The following is a 25049-nucleotide window of genomic DNA, read 5'->3' on the forward strand; positions in this document are numbered from 1 at the left end:
TAAAAAACTAAATTTATGGTAATTTTATTCGGAAAGTACCACTCCTCTCTGATTTCGATGAAATTTAAATATGTTATACTTTTTCGTATTCTTGCGAATTCTGTTTACTTTTTTTTTTATAAACACGTTGTCGATATTGTATAATACATATAAGGTGAGCTTTCAATTTTGGAAGACTACTCCTGAATTTCCGTATGCGTGCCCTCTCCCCCCCCCCCCCTCCATCACCTAACCATAACTCATTCTTTCCGCATAATCTTTGCATTGCAGCTGTCATCCAGAATTTGAACTAGTAATTGAAAAGTCTTGCGAATAGAATGATTCGTGGTTAGGTGGTGGAGGGGGCGGAGAGGGCGGAGACGTGATAACACGTCTATGATCACTGTACAGAGGGTATCGACGTCGCGTCATAACACGTCTGTGACCCTATACGAACGGTATCGACGTCGCGACGTAACTCGTCACTGAGTCACCAAGTGGTTTAAAAAAGTTATTACGCATTCAAACGAGAAATGTGATTTTGCGCCACCCTGTACAGGGTGAGGCGCACCTAGACTTTCACCGAAAGTATCTCTGTTGTTTTTAATAATAATACGAGAAAATGTTTCAGGCATAAAATGTGTGGTTCAGTGGAGCAATTATTGTGACGGAGAAGTTTTCTTTTTCTCTACATTCTAGCAGGTCTGGGATGAAACGCGATTTTCATAATGACGGAGATTATGCATGAAATCGATAGTTTTCGAGGAAAAATGTAGGTCTCCGTTGATTTTACCGGTGCCGCAGTATCATTCGAGATATAACCGGTTCCTCGGTGATCTATTCTTCATTCCGTCGACATAAACAATGTCCCTAGGAGACTCTGTTTTCTACCAACTAGGGGGTTGCTTCCTTCCTGACTGCCGTTCAATATTTACGCTCGACATCCGCGTTCCAATTTCTTCCGTAGCTCCGGAGTTCCGACGGGTTGTGGATAGGTGTGCTCTTCTCTTTTATTTGTTCAACAGGGATTTCGCGCAGCTGAAACTTCCTGATTAGTCTGTTAGCCTTGAAGGATATTACTTTCACGCGCGAAATGTACCATTTTAAACGATTCACAAATTTGCGCGCCGCTGAAATTATTTAAAACGTGCAACAGCTCCGATTGAATCCATGGTATTTTTCTTTTTTATATTCAGTTGATACTTTTTTTAAACCTTAAACTGAAATTTGGCCCCACGTTTCGAAGAAAAGGGATTGTTAACGGCGCTATGTGGCGCGGATGCCCCAGATTAGATAGATTGTGTTAATATTTGAAAAACCATCTACATAGTGCTAAAGTTATTAATACTCGTATACGGACATTCCAATTTTGAACTTTCGTTTGTTCGCCACTGCAGTAGTAATTACAATCTTAAAAATGCAACGAAAAGTATGTAACACCGATTAAGTATTATCTACAACTTTTTATAATATCAGATGGTGTCGCAATGTTTGTATGTATACGCCTAGATATGCGTAAAACAAAGAAGGAACATGTGCAGTGCCAGCTGTCGAGCGACCAAGATAAACAGTGTTTGCGAGACGTGCCATTTCGCGGAACGTGCTGTCGCATAATTTTTAATAAAGTCCCTTTTAAGCCTTCCACACGTTTACAGATTCTTTGTTTTGCGACGCGTCATAGTTTCTGAACATTGAAATTTGAAAATACTTGATTCATGAGTACGAATACCTTGAATATTAACCGTGTTGATGTTAGTCGATTTCGCTCTCCTTTATATTTTACTCTACCGAAATTACTGTAGCTGGAAATATGAGGTTGTATCATACTAGGATTGTTAGTAGGCCTCTGGTTACTAGTATAATTTCATTGATACAATCCGAGCGGTAAGATTGTATCGTGTGGGGACATTCGATTACTCGATTAGGATATAGGACGATATAATTATGGGTTTAATGAATTTGCGCGAATTATCAAAGAACAGAAATATATTCTGGTTATAGAATTTCGAATATAGAGAATTGAAAGAAGATATATTATCTAAACTAGGATGCACGGTGTTGACGCACTGGCAATGCGGGGGTCTCGGAGCAACTTTATCACTGCCTAATAGATTTTACGCCGGACTCGCGGAATCTATACGGTTAACTTTGATACGTAGGGGAACTTTGGCCCGATCTCACGGGTAGTTGACTTTCCGAGATGCAGCGCGACGCGACACGATTCGTGACTTCGAGAGCACTAGCCCGCGAGAAGTAGAAATGCAAAGGCTTATACTTAAACAATATGTATATCCCTGCAATGACGGGTAGTACTTGTCAGTACCTTGAATGGAGTGAACGTTCGTATTTTGTCAACGTCCAGTTGATCTTGCGTATATTTGGGCCCTAAACTAAACAACTATAGGGTGGCTCTGTTCGTATCATCAAGGACGGCTCCTGTCAGAGATGATCTTGAACATCTGTTCGTCATCCGTAACATGTCGTCAAGCGAAACTTGACCCGTTTTTTTTGCACATACTATCTTGGAAACTAAGACCGAGCAACGGCTACATGTTGCGTGGGTCCCCTTTTCTAAATATTTACCTAATGTTTTTTACACTTCGCCGTGCAGTACAGTTAGCGGCATCTATGAAAATCAGGCATGGGCTTATGCAATCATCTAATAGTTATGTTCCACGGTGTAGGTAGTAGATAGTCGGTAGTAAAAAATGTTGGTTCGAATAGGTAGCCGAACAAAACGTCGATACAACGCAACGGCTGATTAAAAGCAATAAGCAGGGGTTGCCCGCTAATCCATCATTATTAACTGAAATCCCCGGGAGAAATCGGAGGCTCGTGGCACCATGAAGTTTCTTTACGATCAGCCGACCGACTTATTCCGGGTATAAGAAGGAATTGCTCGTCGCCTTCTACGCCCTTAACGATTGCTGACACTAGTAGCTATCCACGCTGATAAGAGATAAGCAACGACAGGAAAACGGTGCCGCTTCTGCGGCACAAGCTCCCACGAGGAGCTTATTCTTAGCTCGAAAGAGAATCGATTTATCCCTTCAGCTTGTGGCCCCTCATGAAGTCATCGTTGCTCACAATCAGACAGAGAGAAACCGGAGAAACAAGAAAGAGGAAAAAGAAAATTGAGGAGAGGTGATATGGCGGCGCGGCGGCAACCGAGAAAAACTAGCGAATCGGACATAAAACGAGGATACGCGGCGACTCGGCGAATCGAGGAATAATGAGCAGAGAGAAATGAAACAGCTGGAAACGCGCCGCGCCGCGCCGCACCGGAATAATTATCACGAGTAAAATGTCTGCGATTTACACTCTTGATTCAGCACTACTTCCTAGAGTGCGGAGAAAATAAAGGAAAATGATTTAATCGCGTTTTCTCTATCTAAAGGCGGATTTGTTCGGTTTATTTTTAAATCACGTTTCAATAAAACAATGTAAACGCAGAGCACAAACGCACGCTCCTTCAACATTCATTTTTCTCTGTTGTTTATTGAATTTCTGGCCGAGCCTTGCCCTTCAGATATTCAATTATAGCTTGTTTGTTGTTTGTTGGCACACAACAGATTCAAAGAGCATCTAAAAATCTATACTAGAACGCGAAGAGAGACCTCCGATATATATTTAACATTTAACCCTCATCCGCCCCTCGTGTCAATTTGACACAGTTTTCCCGAAACAAGTTGTACTGTTCCCTTATTTGTAGGTCAATTTTCCTGAAACTTGGTCACTTTTATTTTTTTAATGCGAAACACATAACCGGAATACCATGGGTAAATGTTAACCAATCGTCAATTTGATTAAAAAAACGATTAAAAAATCGAAAAGTAACTGTTTTCCTTGCTATTATAAATAAACAACGAGCGCCGGCTAAAACCTCTTGGGGGTTACTCGGAGAGGTGACCGTGACAACATATGTCAAGGTCAAGGTCAAGGTCATTCGAGATGCCTTCCATAAACATAATATTTACCGCAAGTTTTATCAAATTTGTCAGTATCTACAAATGTCAAGATTTTGCCTGAATCCAGATTTCCGTTAAAGCGCTTGTCATAGGTGTATACCGGGGTACCGGTTTCAAATGAAATCTGATAGCAGAAGCACAAAGGGGATGCAACTACTCCATACATCCACGATGACGCGACGCCGCTAATAAATACAGCTGACCCTATTTCGCGCGAAATATCGGCCACATTGCAGGCACGAATCGGATTAACAGTCCTGGAATCAGAACTCACACTGCGATACGCAACTTGTATCCATCGGACTTGTGTCCGTCAGGTATCGAACGTTCAAATGCGATGCAGCTCAAGATAGTTCGTACATGAAAATCGAATCTGCGTATAATGAATCACAACAAAAACATTCTGTAAACGGGAGCCAAGTTCTTATGGCCGTGAAAAGTTGTGAGATGAAACAAAATACGGCCAAGTTTGGTGTAAGACGTGTACAAGTTAAAAACAATGTTAAATTGAATGCATAATTTAATTAAACGTAAATAAACTGAAACAAATACCAACGTTACATTAAAAAAAAAGCGTAAGAGTAAAAATATTTTTAACCACACGTGCGTGTATGTATTAACAAAAAAAGTTCAATTCATTCTCTTTGTTCCACAAAGACGCTTGATAATACGTAGTAATGTAAAAATGTTTCCTTTGCTTACTTTTCATGCAATGTTCTTGTATTTGAAAAACGCGAACTTAAAGGAAAAGTTTTTTGTGCAATGACGCACGGCTGAAACAAAAGGAAGTTTCTCGTTTTGCTCTAAAACTGGTAATATCCAAAGTGGCTTTTACACGACATAATATTTTAAATACTTTCTTTATTTTAACCTAAGATTAAAATATTTCCAGCAATTTTCATTTGAGGAAGTTTAATACCGTCCAAATCTAGAAGAAGCTTATTAATGAACATTTAAGTGGAAAGATATGGGACAAACTTTCTTGCTTCACTTTATTAAATTAGTGCTAACGGATCCTTGAAATTTCTGTAACTTCCAAGAACCACACAAGTCACATAAAGCATTTAAACGGTAATACATATACAGGATGGTTTACCATTACATACTTTGGTGTTTTGAGTTTTTTTGTAGGTGGACGCGTACAAGAGATATTAATCTATTAATCACGACTCTCTTAATAATTTTTTAATGATTTTATTCACAGAGAGAGAGAGAGAGAGAGAGAGAGAGAGAGAGAGAGAGAGAGAGAGAGAGAGAGAGAAAAGGTTCAATGTGGCGACCGTTTGCATCACGACATTTTCTGAATCGAGAAAGTAACGATTGTAAATTTACACTATGTAATAAAACTGGTGGTACGTTATTGCATTCAACGATGATACGATCTTTCATACACTCCGCGACAACAAGATATGTAGCTAACTATCCAATTTAGTTAATTTTCGCCAACATAGTTGAATGACTACAGTTCTCGTATTATACATATGTATATCATTGCTCAGTTAGTAATAGGTTGTATCTGTGCAGGCTAAATAGTAAATGCTTGTTTTCTGTCTGCAGGTTTACGGCAGAGATGGGCAATATGAATTTATTAATTATTTATTATGTATTATTTCTTATTGCTTTAAATCGAGTGGTTTATTTAGCCTGTACAATTTTGTTACATGTACCTTATTGTATATTACGTAGTTTAAGTTTGAAGACTTTGTCTGTTATAATTTTATACGTTTGGGATGTGCATAAGCTTATTATAAACCATAAATCCTGAAAAAGCGCAAGCAAACGGACGACTATTTAATATAGAAAAATACAGAATATGTAAACATGTTTATATTTGCTTCCCATGTTTACCTTGAGCGAAATATTATAATACTTTGAAGTTGTGCACATGCAAATATTTTCCTTGCGTAGTATATTGCATATCCTAGAGGAATGCATGGCATTCGTTATCAGGTAATTAAATCTCTACTTAGCAACAAGCTTGTATTTAGCTTTATCCTTGGCAAAGTGAAAGTTCTCGAGTAATTAACTATTATACGTGCTACAGTAAATTACTTTGGTACACAGCAAAATTATCGAGCATTTCTTTGTCGCACTTCTTTCAAGCAACCTTTGTGCATTCCTTAAGAAATTAAAATTAAAAAATGTACTTTCTTATATGTATAATTGTATATTGTACATATGTATATGTGTATTATATGTATACAGGGTGTCCCTTATGGGTGTCACAGGGTGTCCTGGATATCGTTCAGCAGAAACGTGGTCAAAAAATTATATAAATCTATACCGAAGCGTTTATTCCAAGTTGTACAAACAAAAGGCGGAGCTACAAAATATTAAGACATTGTTTTTTTTTAGTTATTTTAAGAAATGTGTGCTATCTTTTTGACGTACCGATTTTTCGTTTAATGTTACATATTTTCCAATAAAATTGTTTCTTCTCGTAATAAATGCATAGAAACATATTGAAATAATTTTTTCTTCTTACAATATTAGCCAGTATCCAGGTCACAAACAATGTAATATACTACTTAAAAAGCTAAAAAACCATTTATCTGTATCATGTGCTATCTTTTTGTCGAATTTCTACATATTTCACTTGAATTTGTTCTAATTTACTAAGTAATAAATGACGGATGATATTTTCCGTAAAAATAACTGTAATCCGAATTCATGTAAAAAGTGTCTATGGCACTTGAACGCGTTACGATAGTATCACTTTCGTTCCTGTGCTGCTCGATTATCGAACCGCGCACATTGTTAAAACACCAAACGCGCCTGGCGCATTCTCCACACACGGTGCCGCATTGCACGAGGCACTTGCAGCGTGCGCTTCTACCTTTTATGCAATGCAGGTTCGAAAAAGAATTTTTATACTCTTCAAACCGGATGCAAAATTATATATATATATATATATATATATATATATATATATATATATATGTATATGTATATTGGTAACATGCCGCTACCTGCAAGTATAACGTGACGAACACAATTTTATCGGGTTCGAACGAATGTTCTCTCTCGTTGCGTTTCTAAATTAAAATTCGATGGTTAAATTAAGATATTTATTCACAGATTTATTTAATTCAGGTAATTCGTTCTGCTCGCATCGTAAGTTAAGAATTCATTCTGCCAGCATACTGCTCGCCATCTGCTCGCATCGTACGATTGCAGGCTGTGCATCTGCTCGAAGCAGATCTGGCTGATTGGGAAGCATAACACCCGCAAATAGTTACCCTCTCCGGTACTTCATTCCAGCTAAAATTCAAGATTTTCGAGCTTGCGGTTCAAATCTTGCGGTAAATGAAGTTAAAGGCGAGCCTGAGAGACTTCCAAATCGAACATCGTATCTCTCAGCTAAACAAAAGAGAAAAACGTTCTACAGAAACAAAGGAAATTCGATTTGTCTTCGAAATTGTGCTCTTTTCTGCAAGACCATCGATGTTATCTCAGAAAAATATAAAGAATGGATCCGTCAAGACATTTTTAACTTTTTAGAAACGTTGCAATGAACGAAAGGCGAGCAAAATAGCAAAATCAAGAAAAAGAAAAGAGGTTAAACAAGTCTATAGATATAAATAAGTAGGTGATATAAATAAATTAGTGCGATAATTAATCGTTCGATGTAACGGTTTATTCATTGGAACGTTTGAATCTTGTAGTAGCAGATGTATTGTTGGTTTCAATTAGTAAATTCAATATATTTATTATACGATACACATATATACCAATTAAAACTATTCCATTTCGTGTACCCTGTTTCTTTATACAATAATATCAATTGTTTCTGCTGTTGTTAAATAAAAAGAGTAAAATCATAATCGTGATTTTGTTTGGCACAGTGATTGCTACGCGTTAGCATTGTTGGTGCAAAATCTGAAAAACCTAACCGAATAATCAAATTTGTTGGCGAAAGTTGTAGCAACAACTGTAATGCATGTTTCGTTACTAAATCTCATTAGATTGAAATCACGGAAAATTACACGAAAATAAAGTCATACCAAATCATATTTAATATCGTACGTCGTACGTAGTACAACACCATATCAAATTGGACATGGTCATACAAAATCATATAAAATCGTACAAAATCATACAAAATTATATAAAATCGCACAAAGTCATGCTAAAATATATCAAATTTGTAGAAAATCATATGAAATCATACTGAATCTTCCACGTGCCATTTCATTTGCGTTTTTCGACGACGAAACGAGTTTCTTAGAGAATTTTAACTAAAATTGTTAAAACAAGGAACGTACTGTGGAGAAAGGAAGGAAGACAGGGTAATTTGCGGAGAACTCGAAGCGAAAACAATAATAAGAAAAAAAAAACATGGCCTTTTGTTATACGTAGACTGAGGAAGTTTACGAAAATTTGCACTTTTCTCAGCGAATTGAAAGGAATGGAATTTTTTCTTTTCTCGAGCAATGCTTTCCGTAACTCGGAAATAAAACTGCATTAAATCCTACAGCGTTCCGTGTTTTATAACGTTTCGAAGATTTTTATTCGCTGTATATATCTTCAAAGTTTAATATTATTAGATGATTAACAGCCTTTTATTGAAGATGGAAACTTGTGTAAAATGTTTCAATAATTTATCGAGTTGAACAAGTTCCGCTTCTTTGTAATTTGCATTATGATACTATCGGCGTTTTATCAAATTAATATTTCACGTGGACCAAGACTTGAGGAGGATATTGTACTATTATAATAACATCGACGTTTCATCGAGTCAATATTGCACGGAGATTAAGACCCCCGAAGGATACCATTAATCAAACTCTTTATCAGTAAGCACGTCCCGTCGCGTCGCGTCGTCGCAGCGTGTAACGAACTACACCTTTGAAGCATCGTAAATCAACTTAAAACGAAATCAGAGGATCCCATGATCCACCAATCTGAAATATAAAGCAACTATATTCTTCGCAGCAAATTGGGTCTACCTTCCGTGACAGTTATTAGTAATAACTAGACTCCGGATTTTATGCACTTTTAACAAAAATGCGCAAGTGCAATTTAAAACAGCAAAAATATTAAAAGATTTTAAGAGTATCGATATATCGAGTGATTTTCACCACATTAAGACCAACCCCTTGTTACATACGTACCCCAAATTATATGTATATATAAAATACTTCAATGTAACATATATGTATACAATTGAATTAGTTGAATATTAGAATTGTAAGCGTTCGAATACTTTCGCGTACGAGTGTAGTTTCGAACCCATCAGTTGTTAGGAGAGCCTGCAAAGGTGTTCCATTTAGAATACCGCAGCATTTTCAATTCTTTATGCACCAGCCTTACGTGGCACCGCAAACTGTAGTTGTTCTGCCTAGCGACCGCTGTTTGAGCAGAAGTTAATTAAAAAGGTGGTTGAAAGCAGCTTGCGCAAGATACGAGGACCTCAAGGGAAAAGTCCGAGAAAAAAATGGAGAAGCAACGGTGTTGAACCTGCTCCGAACACATACCTAGTTTTTCCTCTTTCCGCGTATCACTGACTACTAGGAGCTTGTTTTCCATTTTTACACGGAACTCTTTCTTTGTCACCGCTGCTTTATTGAACTTGGTTAAAGTCACGCGACTTTTCGACGCAGAAAATCTCACAAATCTATCGATGAAACTTTCGTACAAGCAGAACTAAAAAATGAAGAAATTATGAATGAAACTAACAACGTCTTATCCAGTGATTATTGGTTCTTTAAACAGAGCTCACAATGGGAGGCCTGAAAGCGAATTCAGGCTTTCAACGTTTCAACATCTCACTATGCAAAAGGCCAGGAAGCGAATGCGGCACCGAGCCTTTCATCTGCTGCGTTTACATAGCTCGTTATCCGAGTTCAAGAAGCGTCCTGGAAGCGTCCTCGAAGCGACTTTTGACCGTTGAACTTTTCATCTATGCGCCGCGCCTTCTTTCTTTCCACATGCTAGCCTTCTTTGCGTTCGAAATTTTTATCGCTTATAAAATTGTAAATGTAATCGCAATTCTATCGTGTTTGATCTCGTTTTAATCAGAAAAAATTCACCAATCCGTTGGTAAAGCTTTCGTAACGAAATAACTAAAAGTAATCTTCATTTGATGATTGCATTAGTATTGCCTCGCCGCTATCCGACCTCGGATCGTGTTATTTTCTAGAGCGATCGACCGCCCGAGGTAGTAGCCCCACCCGCTAGTAGTGGGGTTCAAATTTTTACACTATCCGTACAGGAAAAAGTCACGTTATGCGACGGAATAATACTGTACGTCCTTTTTGGTGGATGATACCGTGATGATATACATATGTATAGTGCATAGTGCATAGTGTATAGTGTATAGCAGCGTCTGCAGCTAATCCTATAGGCGAATCTTCTTCGCGTAATAACCTTTCAAAGGCACCTTTGCAAAGAAAGGAATCACATCCTCAGGCAAGAAATCGATTGCACCTGTCAGCCTTGACGTGGGGCGAGTTCGCGAAACAATGACTACGGCGAACATCGTCGGTTCTTCTTACATCGAAGCAGTCGCCCTGTTTCACCATGCCATTGTCTAACTGCCAGCATTGTCTCTGCTTTACATAGTCTGAGGCCTGGGGAGAAGGGAGACAGAGAGGTGTTGCGGCATCCTTTTCTCGGTTTCAACTCACCTTGCTCGTCTGACAATGTAGAAGCTAGTAATAGCGTAGGAGGATCTTGTTACTTTGACAATATTTATTTTTATTTATTTTCGCAGTTCCACGTACCAAATGCCAATAATATTTGCTTCGGTAATTATACAGAAAAGTACTGCCCACTCCGATTTTGATAAAATTTAAATATGTTATAGATATTGACATTTTGAACAACTTTTTCCTTTTCCGGAAATCGGAGGTTCCCGAGATCATTTGAAGCAACATTTTCTTTTGCAAAAATGGCGTCCGCGGCTTTTGTTTAGGAGTTATTATCGAAAAACACGGACCAATCAGAGCGCGGCTACAGCATTAACAAATAATCAGCGGTATAAATAATTCAGTTGAATTGAAAACCATCAACGGCCAGTTTATTTCAATTCTCTGAGGCGCGCGCGGGTCAAACGTAAAAACGTGTGTTCACGCTTGATATATCGCACGCAAAATGTTTGCATGTCCAATGAAGCCGGATATTAACAGCGACGTTGAAAGAGTGCAGTATGAATTTTGAAACGGGTTTCCGTGTACAAGAAAAAATGGAAACATCCTTTCTGGAAGTAACTTCGGAAGCGTGACATATTTTCATTGCGTCTAAGCGATTAGTAATCGCGTTTCAGGGATGCAAAAAAGCCAGCGAAAAATACATCGGGAAAGAAAGTATTGTACATAAAACGGACTTGGCGACTGTCAAGCGACCTACCTTCCAAGAAATCGATGGAATAATTTATGCGTTAATACATCGCGTGTAATTAGTTCATAACTTGGCACGTGTTGCCGTAGACCCTAACATTTCTCCTCAACGTGGACGTTTCATTACCAGATGGGATCTTTTACTATCTGAACAATTTATATCATCATGTGACCAAGAAGAAAAGTAATGTAAGATCATTAATATCTTATAATGCTTCCTCTTATACAATAATCGAACGATAATGATTCTTTTCTTTTGTTATTTAGAAGTACGGATAATCCAAGCCCGACTATGATTTAAAAACTGAGATCTGCATTCTCTACAGCGAAATGAATGCAGCAATCATAATGGAGCAATTTACGTTCCAGCACGCATAGCGCGTAAACATACAGAAGAAAAAAAAACAGTTGTACATATAATAAGAACGCGAAAGTGTATTGATCAAATGGAGATAGAATTTTTCGCGTAACACGGGTTCTTGCGACGCGCATGTAACTTTGTGAATAATAAATTACATACGTGGAAGCACTCCGCGGAAAGCGTTCGCTATCACATGCAAATATTGCACACGCAGTACCTAGGCTCCCGTTCCTGCATGCGAACGCGCCGCGCCGCGCCGCTCGCATTTCTATGCAGCCAGCATCGGAACAAAGGGGACAGCGAGCACAAACAAATGTACCTGAATTCCCGTGTACCCACAACTTTTTCAACTGTGGTGGGATTTAGCGTGTCGCACCGTATAACGTGAAGCACTTAGCCCATTAACGCCGCTACTGATTAAAATCGATACTCCGACTAACAGTAAATACACCGTGATACCAGCATGGTCACGCCAACTGTGATTACTTTGAAGCAATAGTAGTATGTAACAAGTTACACGGGGAACAGAGCGGCTGATCAAATTATCACGCGAAAATATGAATATAAAACTTCGTTTTGGCATTTTCATTTGCTTTTATACTCAAAAGTAACAGTATATTATATTTTACATGCTTACGACACGTCAGAATGTGAAACAATAACGTAACACGATGCATCTTACTTATTACATCCCTTAGCGCGTTGCAGCGCCTGTCAGCAGACTTTGTGGTTCCGTACCTGTCAAACTTGCTTAGCATCTGCACTGTTCCTCTAACTGCGACGCGACGCGACGCGACACGACGCGATACGTAGCATCGTCCCGGTGCACAACACAACATGCATTCTCGAACTCTGTGTATCTATGCACATCGCGAACGGCAGTATTAACTCGGCAACAAAGGGATAGGAACGCAAATTTCACCACCTCCGGGCTAGTGCCAGTGAGTTTTTGTTAAAGTACACTCGGATTGCACGTGGCACGTTTCTCATGACACTTGACTCGGTTGTCGTGTGTGTACACGCGAGTCGAATGATTCGAGCAATAACGATAGTCACCCTCGGAAATCCTCGAAAGGCAAACGCAATTATCTCTAGCCGAGTTCACGCTTCTCGACCATATAAATATGTCACTCAAATCTTACTTATTTCTTTATTTACACAGTTTATATTTTAACGTGGTCGCATTAACAGCGAGGTCATTAGCGATCACATGATTTACACTTGGCTATAACATATTAGACATGTAATTTGTAAAAAGGCATACAGCTAATTCAGATTTAACAAGTATTCGAAGTTGACGAAAGTATCACAGTTTAAATGTCCACAATTTTTCATCAAATTCTATGTGTTCGAAGTGATATCAAATGTTGTTTGGGAGTGATTGTGTAAGTAATAATTAATAATTCCTTAATAAAAAAACGATTTGTTAGAATCTAGGAAGATCATTTAAGAAAGGAGTTGATATTTAAACTGCTTGTGTAGCAGGCATACGACTGTTTATCATTTGTACAGTATTATACAGGGTGTGGCCGGACGGATGGTACAACCGAGCAAGGGGTGATACTACATGTAAAAATAAGTCGTAAAAAAGGAATAACATATTTTTGTTTGACGCTTCGTTTTCGAGAAAATCAAGCTTGAAAATGCAGCGAATACATGTACGTGCTATTGCCTATTTATTGCGTAGGAATCGTCTGGCGCGTCTGGCGCGTCTGGCCATGATCAACCAATTCTACTTTCTGCATATACTAAAGCAGTGCTCCGCAACGACCGCAACCTTTTATCTTCCACGGCATACCAAAGTTTTTGCGACAATTCCGCGTCACACAAGCATTCCAAAAAGTTCAAATCGTATAATCCACTATTAAAAAAGTTATCGTTTCTTTTTAGAGCGTCCGGTTATTAATGGGAGTCACTGTATGTATTTCTGAACTGTCAAGTCGCAATATACATATTTGTATTCGAAGTAGTTTTCTATACATATACAATGTTTACTTCAATTTTTATTTTAAAGGGAATTTTGAAAAGCAATATGTATATTATTTCATCACATTTCTACACTTTCTGTTTTATGAAGTTAATCGATTTGGCAAGTGAGCGGCTCATATATGTATGTATGTATGTATGTATGTATAGAGAGTATATCTTAAATTTTTTTAAATGGTCTCGTATATATCTAAAACTAAAAATATCCCTTTCTTAAAATAATACACATATTATGAAGAAATGATGATTTTCGTTTCCCTAAACGATGCAGCTTTTCGCATCCAGCAGATTTCTAACCAGTATTATACGTACATGTACTTACTATAATTCATTAAATTATTTGTTCAACGCTAGTTCGTTAGTCCATTAATGATTTCCGTGTGATAAATGTAACGTGTCTCTGTTTACCGCCAAAGAAATACCTGCAACGCTGTCGGTGTAACGGAAAGACTAAAAGCTGTGTACACCTACCTGTTTCTCCGACTCTTTGCCTTTGGCGGTGATGAGCGTTTCGCAGTAGCAACCCTCCAACAAAACAACGCCGTTGGGCCTGGAACACTGTTCGTTCTCGTAATAGAACAGCAAGTTCTGAAACAAGCATCGCCCCCGTCTCATCAGTTATCTGTAGAAAAGTTAAGTAAATTTTTCTTCCGTTCGTTGTACTAATTGTAAGGTGAAACGCCCTAAGCCGGGACAGCACTTTTTCCTACCTTTAATTTTATCAGTTCAGATAAACAGAAATAATTTTTTATCATTGATTTTTAACTTAATATCTTTAATTTGTTGTGTAATTGTCTTTTTTCTTTCGTGTAAATTTTTATTGATTTCTTGTTCTTGTTCTTTTTCTTTTTAATTTTATTTCTCCCTTTTTACAAGCTAATAGAAGACTAATAATTATACGTACATTTAGTTAAACTATTTGCCACATTTAAGTGTAAAAACAACGAGTTGATTTTAGTCGCAAATATGTTTCCGGCTTAAGGCGTATGCACATCGAGTATACATATTTCAAAACAGTTCTATACTTGGATATCTATAATATGTCATTGCCAATTGATTTTAAAATATCAATATAATAATGCGTGATAATTATTTTTTGCCTGAGGACTTGAATTATATTTTTTTTTATAATAAAAGATCATGAAAATAGACTATTTTTAAATTTCAATTCATGTCTTTATCCGTTGATGTTCCATTGTAAAATTTTTATGTGGAGGTTTTGGTAGATTTATAGACATATCTCGTGTCACGATGATTTCCTTTGGCTTTTCCATGAAACTCTTAAATTCGGTATAATTTCGAATATATTTGTTGGGGGAAAAAGCTATCGAGTATTTCTTTTGTAGAAGATCATTTCTTCGACTGTTATTGTGTCGTTTCCTTCGCTGGATTTGGTTTTGGCCGGCAGTGGAGTGGGTAGGCACTGGACAATGATCGCACAGGCGACCCCGGACAGTAAATCAGGATTTACTGTATCACCATATTTTTTGGTCTCCATTGACAATATAACTTTCCTTTCCAAGATTTTCTTCGCTCTTCAAGCCTAATGGAGCTAAATATTTGGGTGTTCCATTTCTTGTGAAACGCCCGGTATTTTCAAATGTACGTATTTCGAAGTATGTATTTTGAACTTTGAACTAGTACGTCCGTTCATAAGGTAGCTGCTTCACGCGTCGTTAAATAGACAGGGCAATTAATGCTTTCAAAAGATTATTCTGGAAACTCTCCGCTTAATACTGTTTGTGCACGCCACCTTCCACTTGACGGACGGTGTTAAACGTTAGTTTAGATAGTCGAGATTCTTCGCGTAGGAACCGCTAATTAAAAGTCGTTTGGTAACCGAAAGCTCAAACGAAACCAGCGGCGATGAGTTTCTCAAATCTGCTTAAAGGCTGCGAAAATACGCGGTCCCCGAATGGAACTAAAATGAAGAGAAAAAACAACACAGAAAAGTTGCCAGCTTACCTGATATAAAAGGAACCATCGTAATTGCCACCTAGCCATGTCCTCGGTCCGTTTATGCAGAGGTCCTTTCATTGTATAATCCTGATGCGCCTTCTCCGAGAGCATGATGAGCTGCGAGTCGTTCACCTTTACTGGAACATACAATGAATATCGCTCGTTGAAAGTTGAAACACATGCCAGCCATAACTGATTCCACAACCGAATCGCGACGTTTGCTACCAATGTTTCGAGGCGTGTTGCGGTAACTAGTTGCGCGCGTCATTGTTCTCAAGTGGAAATTCATTCGACGCATTAGTCACGCGACTGCACATTCGTCGGGTATTACAGAGTGGAAATTTCTTCTGTGTGTGTGTGTGTGTGTGTGTGTGATCCCGCTTGACTAAATTAAATCATTTCACGGTGAGGTGAATTATAATTATTTCCTCTGTTTCTCCTCCAAAGGGTGGATTCGATTCGACTAAATGTGCCACCCAATGTAATTACATGTAAACTATTTGCGATATGAAAGATTGATTGAAACCAAAGTTGTATGGTTTTAACGCTAAACCTACCGAGTCTTAAAACTAACTTGTACATGTTTATTGAAGCAACGATCTACAATGGTCGTGAACCTCGAAATTCAATTTTAATATTCTCGTAATTCGCAAATTTTTATTCATGTAAATTATACTAATTTATTTAAATTTTTCTGTATTTTCTTTTATAAAAATTTAAACATTTTCGAGTTTAAATTTGAACCATTTTTGTTTAAGCAAAAATTTAATTACAAATTTTTCTTCATTCAAATTACAAGGTATGTACTTACATAAAATAATTGTTACTTAATAAATATTTAATAAATATTTAATCCTGAAAGGAAGATTGAAATGAATATGTAAAATATTTGTTATGCTTCAGAAAATTCAGCGAACGATACGATCGATAACGCAATCACTTGGTTCGCGGATTTATCAATTTTAGGGGTCGAATTTACAGATTGCATATTAGCATTAAACAGCGATTTAAAAGCAAATCCATCTGAAACCGGGTTCATTAAAATGCACTTGACCATGCAAATTTTTGTAAACCATCAAATGCTGTTTACCATAAAAACGGTCTAATTAGAATTTGAGGGGAAATGAACACTCTACATGTAATAACATGACATGACCGAAAGTCACACGCTCGAATGCTCTCTATCTGAACTATTTCAAGAACATTGGGTTCTCTGTTTCAGAGAAATAGTCTCAAAGGCAGAAGCTGCAATAGCACGCTATAAAAAATGACTCTTTGAACCACCTAAACGAGTACATCCCCTTAAAGGTTTAGAACCACGATGACACCTTTAAAGACATCGATTTTTTACCTTTTACATTTTCATAAAGCCTAACACACCCTAAGAATGTACCTACTTCTACGATATCACAGCAATATTTTATCTCGGAAGCTCCGATTATATCTAAATACATAAATACAAACATTGACGGCAGTTTCCCATAAAAAATAAAAATCAGTTTTTTGTCGAACTTGATCCAGAAATTACCAGAAAAATTATTTTGGCTTTTCTCTACTGCATGGATGTATGTGCGATGCACGAATAAAACGATTCAAATATCATGACCAATCGTGTTTGAAACATCGACTTTTAGAGTTTCGAAAACAGTTTTTCGATTAGTTTTCTGGTATTTTATCAAAGAGATCAGCTGAGCTTGTATTCAGTATTCACTGAAGAACTATGCTACGATACGTTTTAAAATGTAATTGCGTGGTAGAACGGGGAACACAAACAACAACATGCAGATGTTTGCTTTAGGAAAACTAACTACCTACGATGTCGATAGAGTATGTACTTAAAGTCAGTAGGGGAAACCTTCCATTGTTTTCTGTCGAAAGAAATAATTCAGGGACTTGTTTGGAAATGTTTTCATGCAAATACATTACTTGTATAAACATAAACATTTCAGTGAGGAAGAGACAAAATAATATTTTACGACTTTTACGACAATTTTTCGACTTTCTCATAATACATATTTATATTTTCTTAAAACGAAGAGAATAACAACTTGTTGATATTTTAGGTGTCTGAAGTATCCAAAATTTTATCCTCCTTTATAGCACGTTTAAAGTATTTAGTACATGATTTTTAATTACTTTTTGTGGCTTCGCTGAAATTACTCGAAAGGGGAGCTGCCTTTTCATAGCAACAGATTCATCGCTTATAACAATAATTGCATACACAGACTGCGCAATTGAAAAATACAACTCACCTCTCTGCATCTTTGGGCTCAACATGTTCAAAGGATGTTCTCGATAGGCTTCCTTTCGGCAAATCCCGTAATAAATACTGTTTGTCCAATATTATACGGTATTATACCGTAGAATATAATGCCGTGCCGTCATGTAGAAATGTCGCGCACGGACGTCTATCGTGGCGTAAGTAACGCAGGAACACCACTTTCTTGACTTTCTTCGGTAAAGGCCTTCCACGAACCTACGACAAGTAGAAAATAACACACACGCTTAAACTTCCATATCTACTCCCTTTTCCCGCTATAAATAACATTGCCGTCCACTCTATTACATGCGACACAGCTAACACTATCAGTTTGCAACACTTTCAATGCGATATTAGCACAACTACAAGTGGCAACACGGTGGCACTTGGGTAACCAGAAATTTTTCCCTTTTTCCTATATGTATAATCCAGTATTGGCCTCGTATGCTCCACCCCCATCACCTCCTAACCACAACTCGATCATTCTGTTCGCATAATCATTGCAATTTAGCTGTCATCCAGAATTTCAACTAGTAATGGAAAAATCATGCGAACAGAATGTGTTATGGTTAGGTGGTGGAAGCTCATCTTACATCTGTGGTTGTCAGGAAAAACGCCGCATGTCACAATTTCAAAAAATTCGAGTCTATGCATTAATTGAAACAGTATAGGATTTACGTATTTGCCAGAAAAAAGTCATGAAAATAAATTCGAAAGGCTCACAAACATAATGCAATTTAACCGATGTGGAAGCATTAGCGATGAAAACTTTAAATGGCAATATATCTCGAAAGTGAAAGTATGTGAGAAGCGGTGTTCTTCCTGACAACCACAGATATATGTATGTATGTATGACCAGAGTGAGATCTTATTTTCTTTCTGACCTCCTCAACATGTCTATAAAACGGGTGAACACACGCCGCGCCGCGCGCCGTAGCAGGCATACGTTTCCACGGAGCGTGCACGAATACGGAAAATTCAATTTAGTACTAGCAATAGTTTTTTGCAATTATCTCGTAAACTAATTGTAAGTCCGAGCGACGCGACGGGCAGATGTGTAGAGAAAAGTTGTTCAGAATGTTGTCCCAATTGACAACATATGTCGAGGTCAAGGTGATCGGAGCTGCCCCCCCCCCCACCCCCTAAACGTAATATAATATTTACCAGAATACGGAATGTTGGTACCTTGTGAAGCAAACTCTTTAAACAAAATTCACTCGACGACTTGATACAACACTGAATGCATCATTTCTGCAACAGTCCAGTAATCAACGTTTCCTTGTTCAATTGATACGTCAGTTTAAAATTATTAATTCATGAACAGTGGTATGTGATGTTGACAGAAAGACGATATGTTTCCACGTGCGAAGATTTTATGGAAATTAACGTTCGTACTGTCGAACATGAAATTCTATGAAAGTTTTCAAAGTATGATGATACATCCATTGAAAATTAATTAGTCGCGTTGTATCAAATATTGAGCATGTGCACTTTGCATAATTTAGGATATAGAACGATGAACAAAAAATTGGAAAATATGTATTACGTATTTTCAACTGGCTTTGTTAAATTGTCGTTAAATATTATTTTTTACTTTCCTCGTTTAGGAGAACTGACTCCATTTTGTTCACTGGTAACATACCCTGAATTTTCAAATTGAATGCCAATCGACGCGTGTAATGAAATAAATTAGTACAATAAAAGAATATTTACTTTGAAAATTGCACACGCTGTTTGCTGAACCGAATTAATTCTTCTGAATTGCTGCTTTCATCGATATCACCGTTTACCGTTGTACAACGCGCGAAATGAATAATGCGCCCGCAGAATGACAGAGTATTTCGTGCTATTCTGGGAATATGGCAGGCTTTTATCGAAATATTCATTTATTTGTTGATGAATTCGAACGTCCTGCGATTATACATATGTATGTATACGTATAGCTCGCAGAAAATCATTATTTTTCACCTTCAAAAGCGGAACGAATTTTTAATTGCCGTTTTCGAAAAAATATCTTTTCAGGATAATGAAAAGATATGATTTTTAGCTGAGTTTTCCAGCTTTCTTTTCAACCATATTTCACAATGCTTCAATCAGGTACCAGAAAAGTTATAACTCTTTTCAATAGGTTCTTTTTAAGAATCTTTTTAAGACATGGACCGAAGGACTTTTTCGAAAAACGCCTTTATATTGTAAGTAGACAGCGGATGTTTATGCAAAATAGAAAATTTTTACCTGATTTGCAAGGAGATTAAAATCCACAGATTCTTACACCTTTCGCAAACGCAAATATTTTAAATTTTCATTACATTTTACTTTCTCATGTAAGTCTCATGTCTTAGCAACTGCAATTTTCTCGAAAAAAGAAAATCTTTTTGCATGCCATTTGGTAAATCAATTCTTCTAATTGCTCAAAAAATGTCAAGTCATTTGGTCCGATCATAAAAAAGTTATACTGTTTTAAAGTGCGTTTAAATATAATACTTTCGGGGTTGATTGTACATTGTACAATATGTGTGCAACATCCTAATGCAAAAGGTTGAATAGCTTTTCTGAAAGAATGCTTAAATATTCGTAGAAAAAAGCGACTTCGAAATCGAGAACAGAAAAGCAATGTACTGTCTATGTTCGCAGATGTTTTAGTCAAAGTGGAAAGACACAAAAACGTTGGAACAATTAAGGTTTGATCACCAGAAATATCCCCTGCTTTATCACGGCAGCCGATGGACAATAGCCAATCAATGTCCGACCCTACAATAAAGGAGCACCGATATCGATTTACAGCGTACCGTTCAGATTAGGCCTAGAACAAAATAACGTATGTAAACCAAAAAAGACCATTCCAAGTCCATTCTAAATCGATTTAAAGTACTTGATTATGTAACAGAATGAACGTTCATGAATCTCGAGGATTCCGTAGCCGTAGAGTAATACTATGCTGAAACCTCCGCGACGCGCGACGGCAGTATTTCATAATGTAACAGCGCGTAGTTCAGCATTTACTCGAGTGTTTATACAAGATGTCCTTAACTGTACATCAATATTCCAAGTGATGTATCCACGGCACAAAACGAAATAAAGCTCCGCTGTAAACACGATGCTATTAGCAGTTATGCTAAAAAAGAAAACATCCCCAATCCCCGTTTCCAATATGCAGTGACTTTTGAAAATATTTCAACATTGACTTTACCATTTCCAACAAATTCTCGATATTTCAAGTATTATAATTTTATCAAATAATCTATAAGTAATATCTATTGTATAATGTATAAATCTCGACACATTTTAAAGCTCGAAGTTTCTGCTTTTACGACCCATTGTTCATTTTCTGATGAGATTTTTTGCGTGTATAACGGTAGGAAATAGGAAAACGAAGCCACGTTTTCTTCTTGAATATGCTATAAATTTAAACGGCTCTAAAAAAACATTGGGATATTTTTGTAGAAAATTTCTTGAGAAAATCTACCATAGACTTGATGGGTTCCCCTTTTTTCGAGATTTTTTTGCGTGATATGATAGTTATTTAATTAGATATTGGGTGCCCAACACTGTGTGTGCTTGAATTACACCAACTGAAAATTTCAATGGAGGAACACTCTGAAAATCAGCATCGCATTTGCTTTAACGGGATCAGGATTTTTATCCGAAAAGCTACTAAAAGAAAAGCGTCCTTGAGCTGAACGTCCTTTCGTCGTTATCGTTTTCAACGTGGCGCCTGATACACGCAACTATCGGACGACTACAACGGCGCATCAAAGGAATAAGCGGTTTTACATTCCGTTTATACGTATTTCACCAATTCCCAAGAATTGAAATCCGTAATACACTACAATCCGCTTAATTTTAATCCTCCATGCCTGCAACAGGTAACAGGACAACTCTTGATCTTATTGATTTCAACGATTTAATTAATCTAATTTTCCAGTAAAGGATTACACGCAGTCGCGAACTAACTATGAGTCGATTTCTTTATACAGGCTGTATCGCTTAAGCGTGGCCCTAGCTAGAATATCTTCTTAAATTTTGATAAAGTCAAAAATGTCAAAAATGTGTAATTTCTAAGCTATCGAGTAGTTGGTATCTCGCAGGGGTTGTTTCTCTTAAATCTTGTCTTTTCTCATAGCTTTCAAGGTCGTCGATGTTTCTTTTAAATATAACTACATACGTATATTTTCTGATACCTAAAATAATACATGAAATCATACATTCAAATATGAACTGTGATATGACCTTCAAATGACCTTGAACTCATCTAATAACTGTCAGAGTTTGTTCAGAAATAAGAAGTGGACAAAATTTGAATCCTGAAAGAGTATTTTTCAATTTCATCCAGAAGAGTGGTTCTTTGTTTTTATACCAATGATACTGGACATACAACATATATTGTATATACATTTTGTTTGTAGTACAAACGCGATTTTTAAAAACCGACTTCATACGAACCGACAGCATTTCACAAAACTTTTCACTTTTCGTGAATTACCATTAAAACTGTGTACGTTTAACTGTGTGGTACTAACTGGTATTACTCGCTAAACTACGATTTCATACCTGAAAAATGTTCTGAAATGTAATCCCAAGTTCACGTCTCGCAGGTAATATTGAATTAAAATTGTTAACGCGTGTTCGCCAAAGGAATTCTCTACGTACAAATACTACAGTGCCAATATCAGAAGTTTAGATGCACCCTATTATTTTAACTTTTAACAAAAACGTACCCTCCGATGAATCGATGAGTTAATTTAATGTTAAATAGTAACATAAACTAGTAAATTTATCATCTTATCAAAAATAAAATGATTAGGTTCTATTAGTGAATTGATCAACGCATTCAAAATAAAATAATTAAGTTGCGCTAGAAAATTGATATCACTTTAACATGAAAAGAAACTAAAAGGAATTTGTTTAACGCTAACAATTCTGAAGAGATAAATTTCTGCACAAATACACAAAATGTAATGTACTTCATTATACATATAATTCATTAGAGTAGAATATTCTGCACTATGATTAACCCGTCCTCTGGACAAGGTAATTTAATTTTCATAATAACTAGACATCCGCTATTCGACGTTTGTAGTTGATGAAAACACGTGTTAAAACAGTTTCGCGTTACTTGTGCGTTAACTACGTTAATCTCTGAAGATTAGTTCGGTAGTTTTGCCCGAATAGGACTCAATATATTTGCAATTTACATAAATTGAATAACTTAGCATCATGCTTGATATCATGGATAATTATTATTTATTGAGAGAGAAAAAGTATGCAGCGAGATTCGTTATATGTACATTCATTATAAAATATAGATTAATTTACGTTGTTATACATAGGTATATCGATTTACAAATACATGTATAATTAAGAATTACTGAAAAATTGATTCATCCGAATTACGTTGTGTATTGAAAGCTCTTTATCCCAATAAATTAACCATTCAGTGCAGTATTACTATGGCAAATACATATACTCGTGCCCTTTATTGACTCGAGGTTATAATAACATTCGCTCAGAATTTCTGCTGGCTTTTAATAACAGTACTTTCGAAGGAAGAATTATAATATCCTAACAGCATAAGAAAATAAATAGCATGGGATTAATTAATATCTTCCTCGTCTTTAAAAAGAATTCGTTGTTGATTGGAATATACTTAATTTCAATTATACAGGGTGGGGCATTTATCCTGGCCACCTGGAATATCTTGAAAACTAAATTGCAGAGAAAAAATATTTCAAATAAAAAGTTTAAGTCAAGGAGGGGGACTGTAGTAGCAGTCACATATCCATTTTAAATTTTCATCATCTTTTCAAGATCATTCCAGGGTCAACTTTATTTTTTCAAATGGAATGTCCTATTTTTATACCATAGATCGATAGAGTATCAAATTCTGAATATAAAAATGTTGGCCTTCATATGTCCTAAACATAATAGTTAACGAGATATATTATCCAAAGAAGAAAGAAAAGTGTTTCGCTAATATCTCGTTAATTATTAGATTTAGGACATATTGAGGTCAATACATTTTTACTCAGAATTCGATAGTCTATCGAAGTTCTTTGTGTGGCTCTTGGAGAGTCACACACCAAATAAAAAACATTAATAGCTGTAGGCCCTACTAGCCATGCGTACCACTAACCCTCTCGCAAGAGCAGTCCTACCCGCGAGCCGCGAAGCGAGCGAGCAACAACAACAACCCAACAACACTTTTCTCTCCATATTTGATTTTGAGAGTGACATGGTACGGGTAGGTAATCAATAAAATAAAATAAAATAAAATAAAAAGTACAAAATATCGCAGAGTATATTGATATACGATACCACGCGCATCGCTATAGCAAAATTGTCAACACGCTCGCGAGGCGCACAATGCACAAACATTTGCCTGTTGCCAGTGCTTTTAAAGACAACGACAAATGAGAGAAAACGACAGTAGCGCCACTCGCGATCATTATTCACAACATTTCAACTCAACTATCGGCCGTTGCATATTTTAGATGGTACGAGGTATCCATTTTTTATGTCCACAAAAATGAAAAAAATCATATAGAATGGAATTATTCTGGGTAAAGGGTTAAAAGTGAAACGCGACAGATTAGACATCGCGGGGATCTCCGACCTGTGCTTGTTAAGAAGAAAAATCGTTCGTTTAAATTTCCGCGGACTAAACGAGGGTACGTGACTTCTGCGAGGAAGCAATCTGTAGACGACCGTTTTTCTTTGAAAAAGATGAAGTGTAGCGCGGCCGCATAATTCGTACCTTTCAGCCACGTGGCTGAATAACAAATCAACGATATGTCCTTGAGAAACAAGAAACAACCGCCAGACCCGCGCAACAAATACGTGGCATCGAATGGCAACGAAGAAGAAAATTGAGCAGTGAACGGTAAAAATACCGATACGAGATCCGATAAAGGCGAGGGGTGAAACACGGGACACGGGAGGAAAAGACGGAAAAGTGAGCCGTGTGAGCGTGCATTCGAGTCCCTAAGCCCTAAGATACAGGTTGTACCAGATAAAGCGTTACAAGCTGTTTTCTCAGCATCTAATGAAGATATCGACTTAATATTTTTTCTTTTAATTGAATGGTTAAGGAGAGCTAATATCGTAGTATGTATTAAATTTTTGGGGGTAATATTTTCGGGAGTAAGGGGCCACCAACATTTTTTTAAATGGAAAGTATTATTGATTTTTTGTTTTTG

The 25049-nt window shown here is 37.0% G+C and overlaps 1 protein-coding gene across 8 annotated transcripts in view; it reads right to left on the reverse strand.

Annotated features, from left to right (window-relative positions):
- LOC143215895 (ras-specific guanine nucleotide-releasing factor 2) overlaps positions 1-25049 on the reverse strand; it is a 64941-nt gene that overhangs the window by 37477 nt on the left and 2415 nt on the right. For all 8 annotated transcript variants that reach the window (XM_076438500.1, XM_076438498.1, XM_076438499.1 and 5 more), the window contains exons 2-4: positions 17846-18069; positions 15600-15730; positions 14106-14222 (exon numbers count right to left, since the gene is read on the reverse strand). In XM_076438500.1, the coding sequence (XP_076294615.1) occupies positions 14106-14222; positions 15600-15730; positions 17846-17870 (273 nt within the window). In that variant the 5' untranslated portion in view covers positions 17871-18069. The remainder of the gene's footprint in view (positions 1-14105; positions 14223-15599; positions 15731-17845; positions 18070-25049) is intronic.

The sequence above is a fragment of the Lasioglossum baleicum genome, chromosome 14 (assembly GCF_051020765.1).
Source record: "Lasioglossum baleicum chromosome 14, iyLasBale1, whole genome shotgun sequence".
NCBI lineage: Eukaryota > Metazoa > Arthropoda > Insecta > Hymenoptera > Halictidae > Lasioglossum > Lasioglossum baleicum.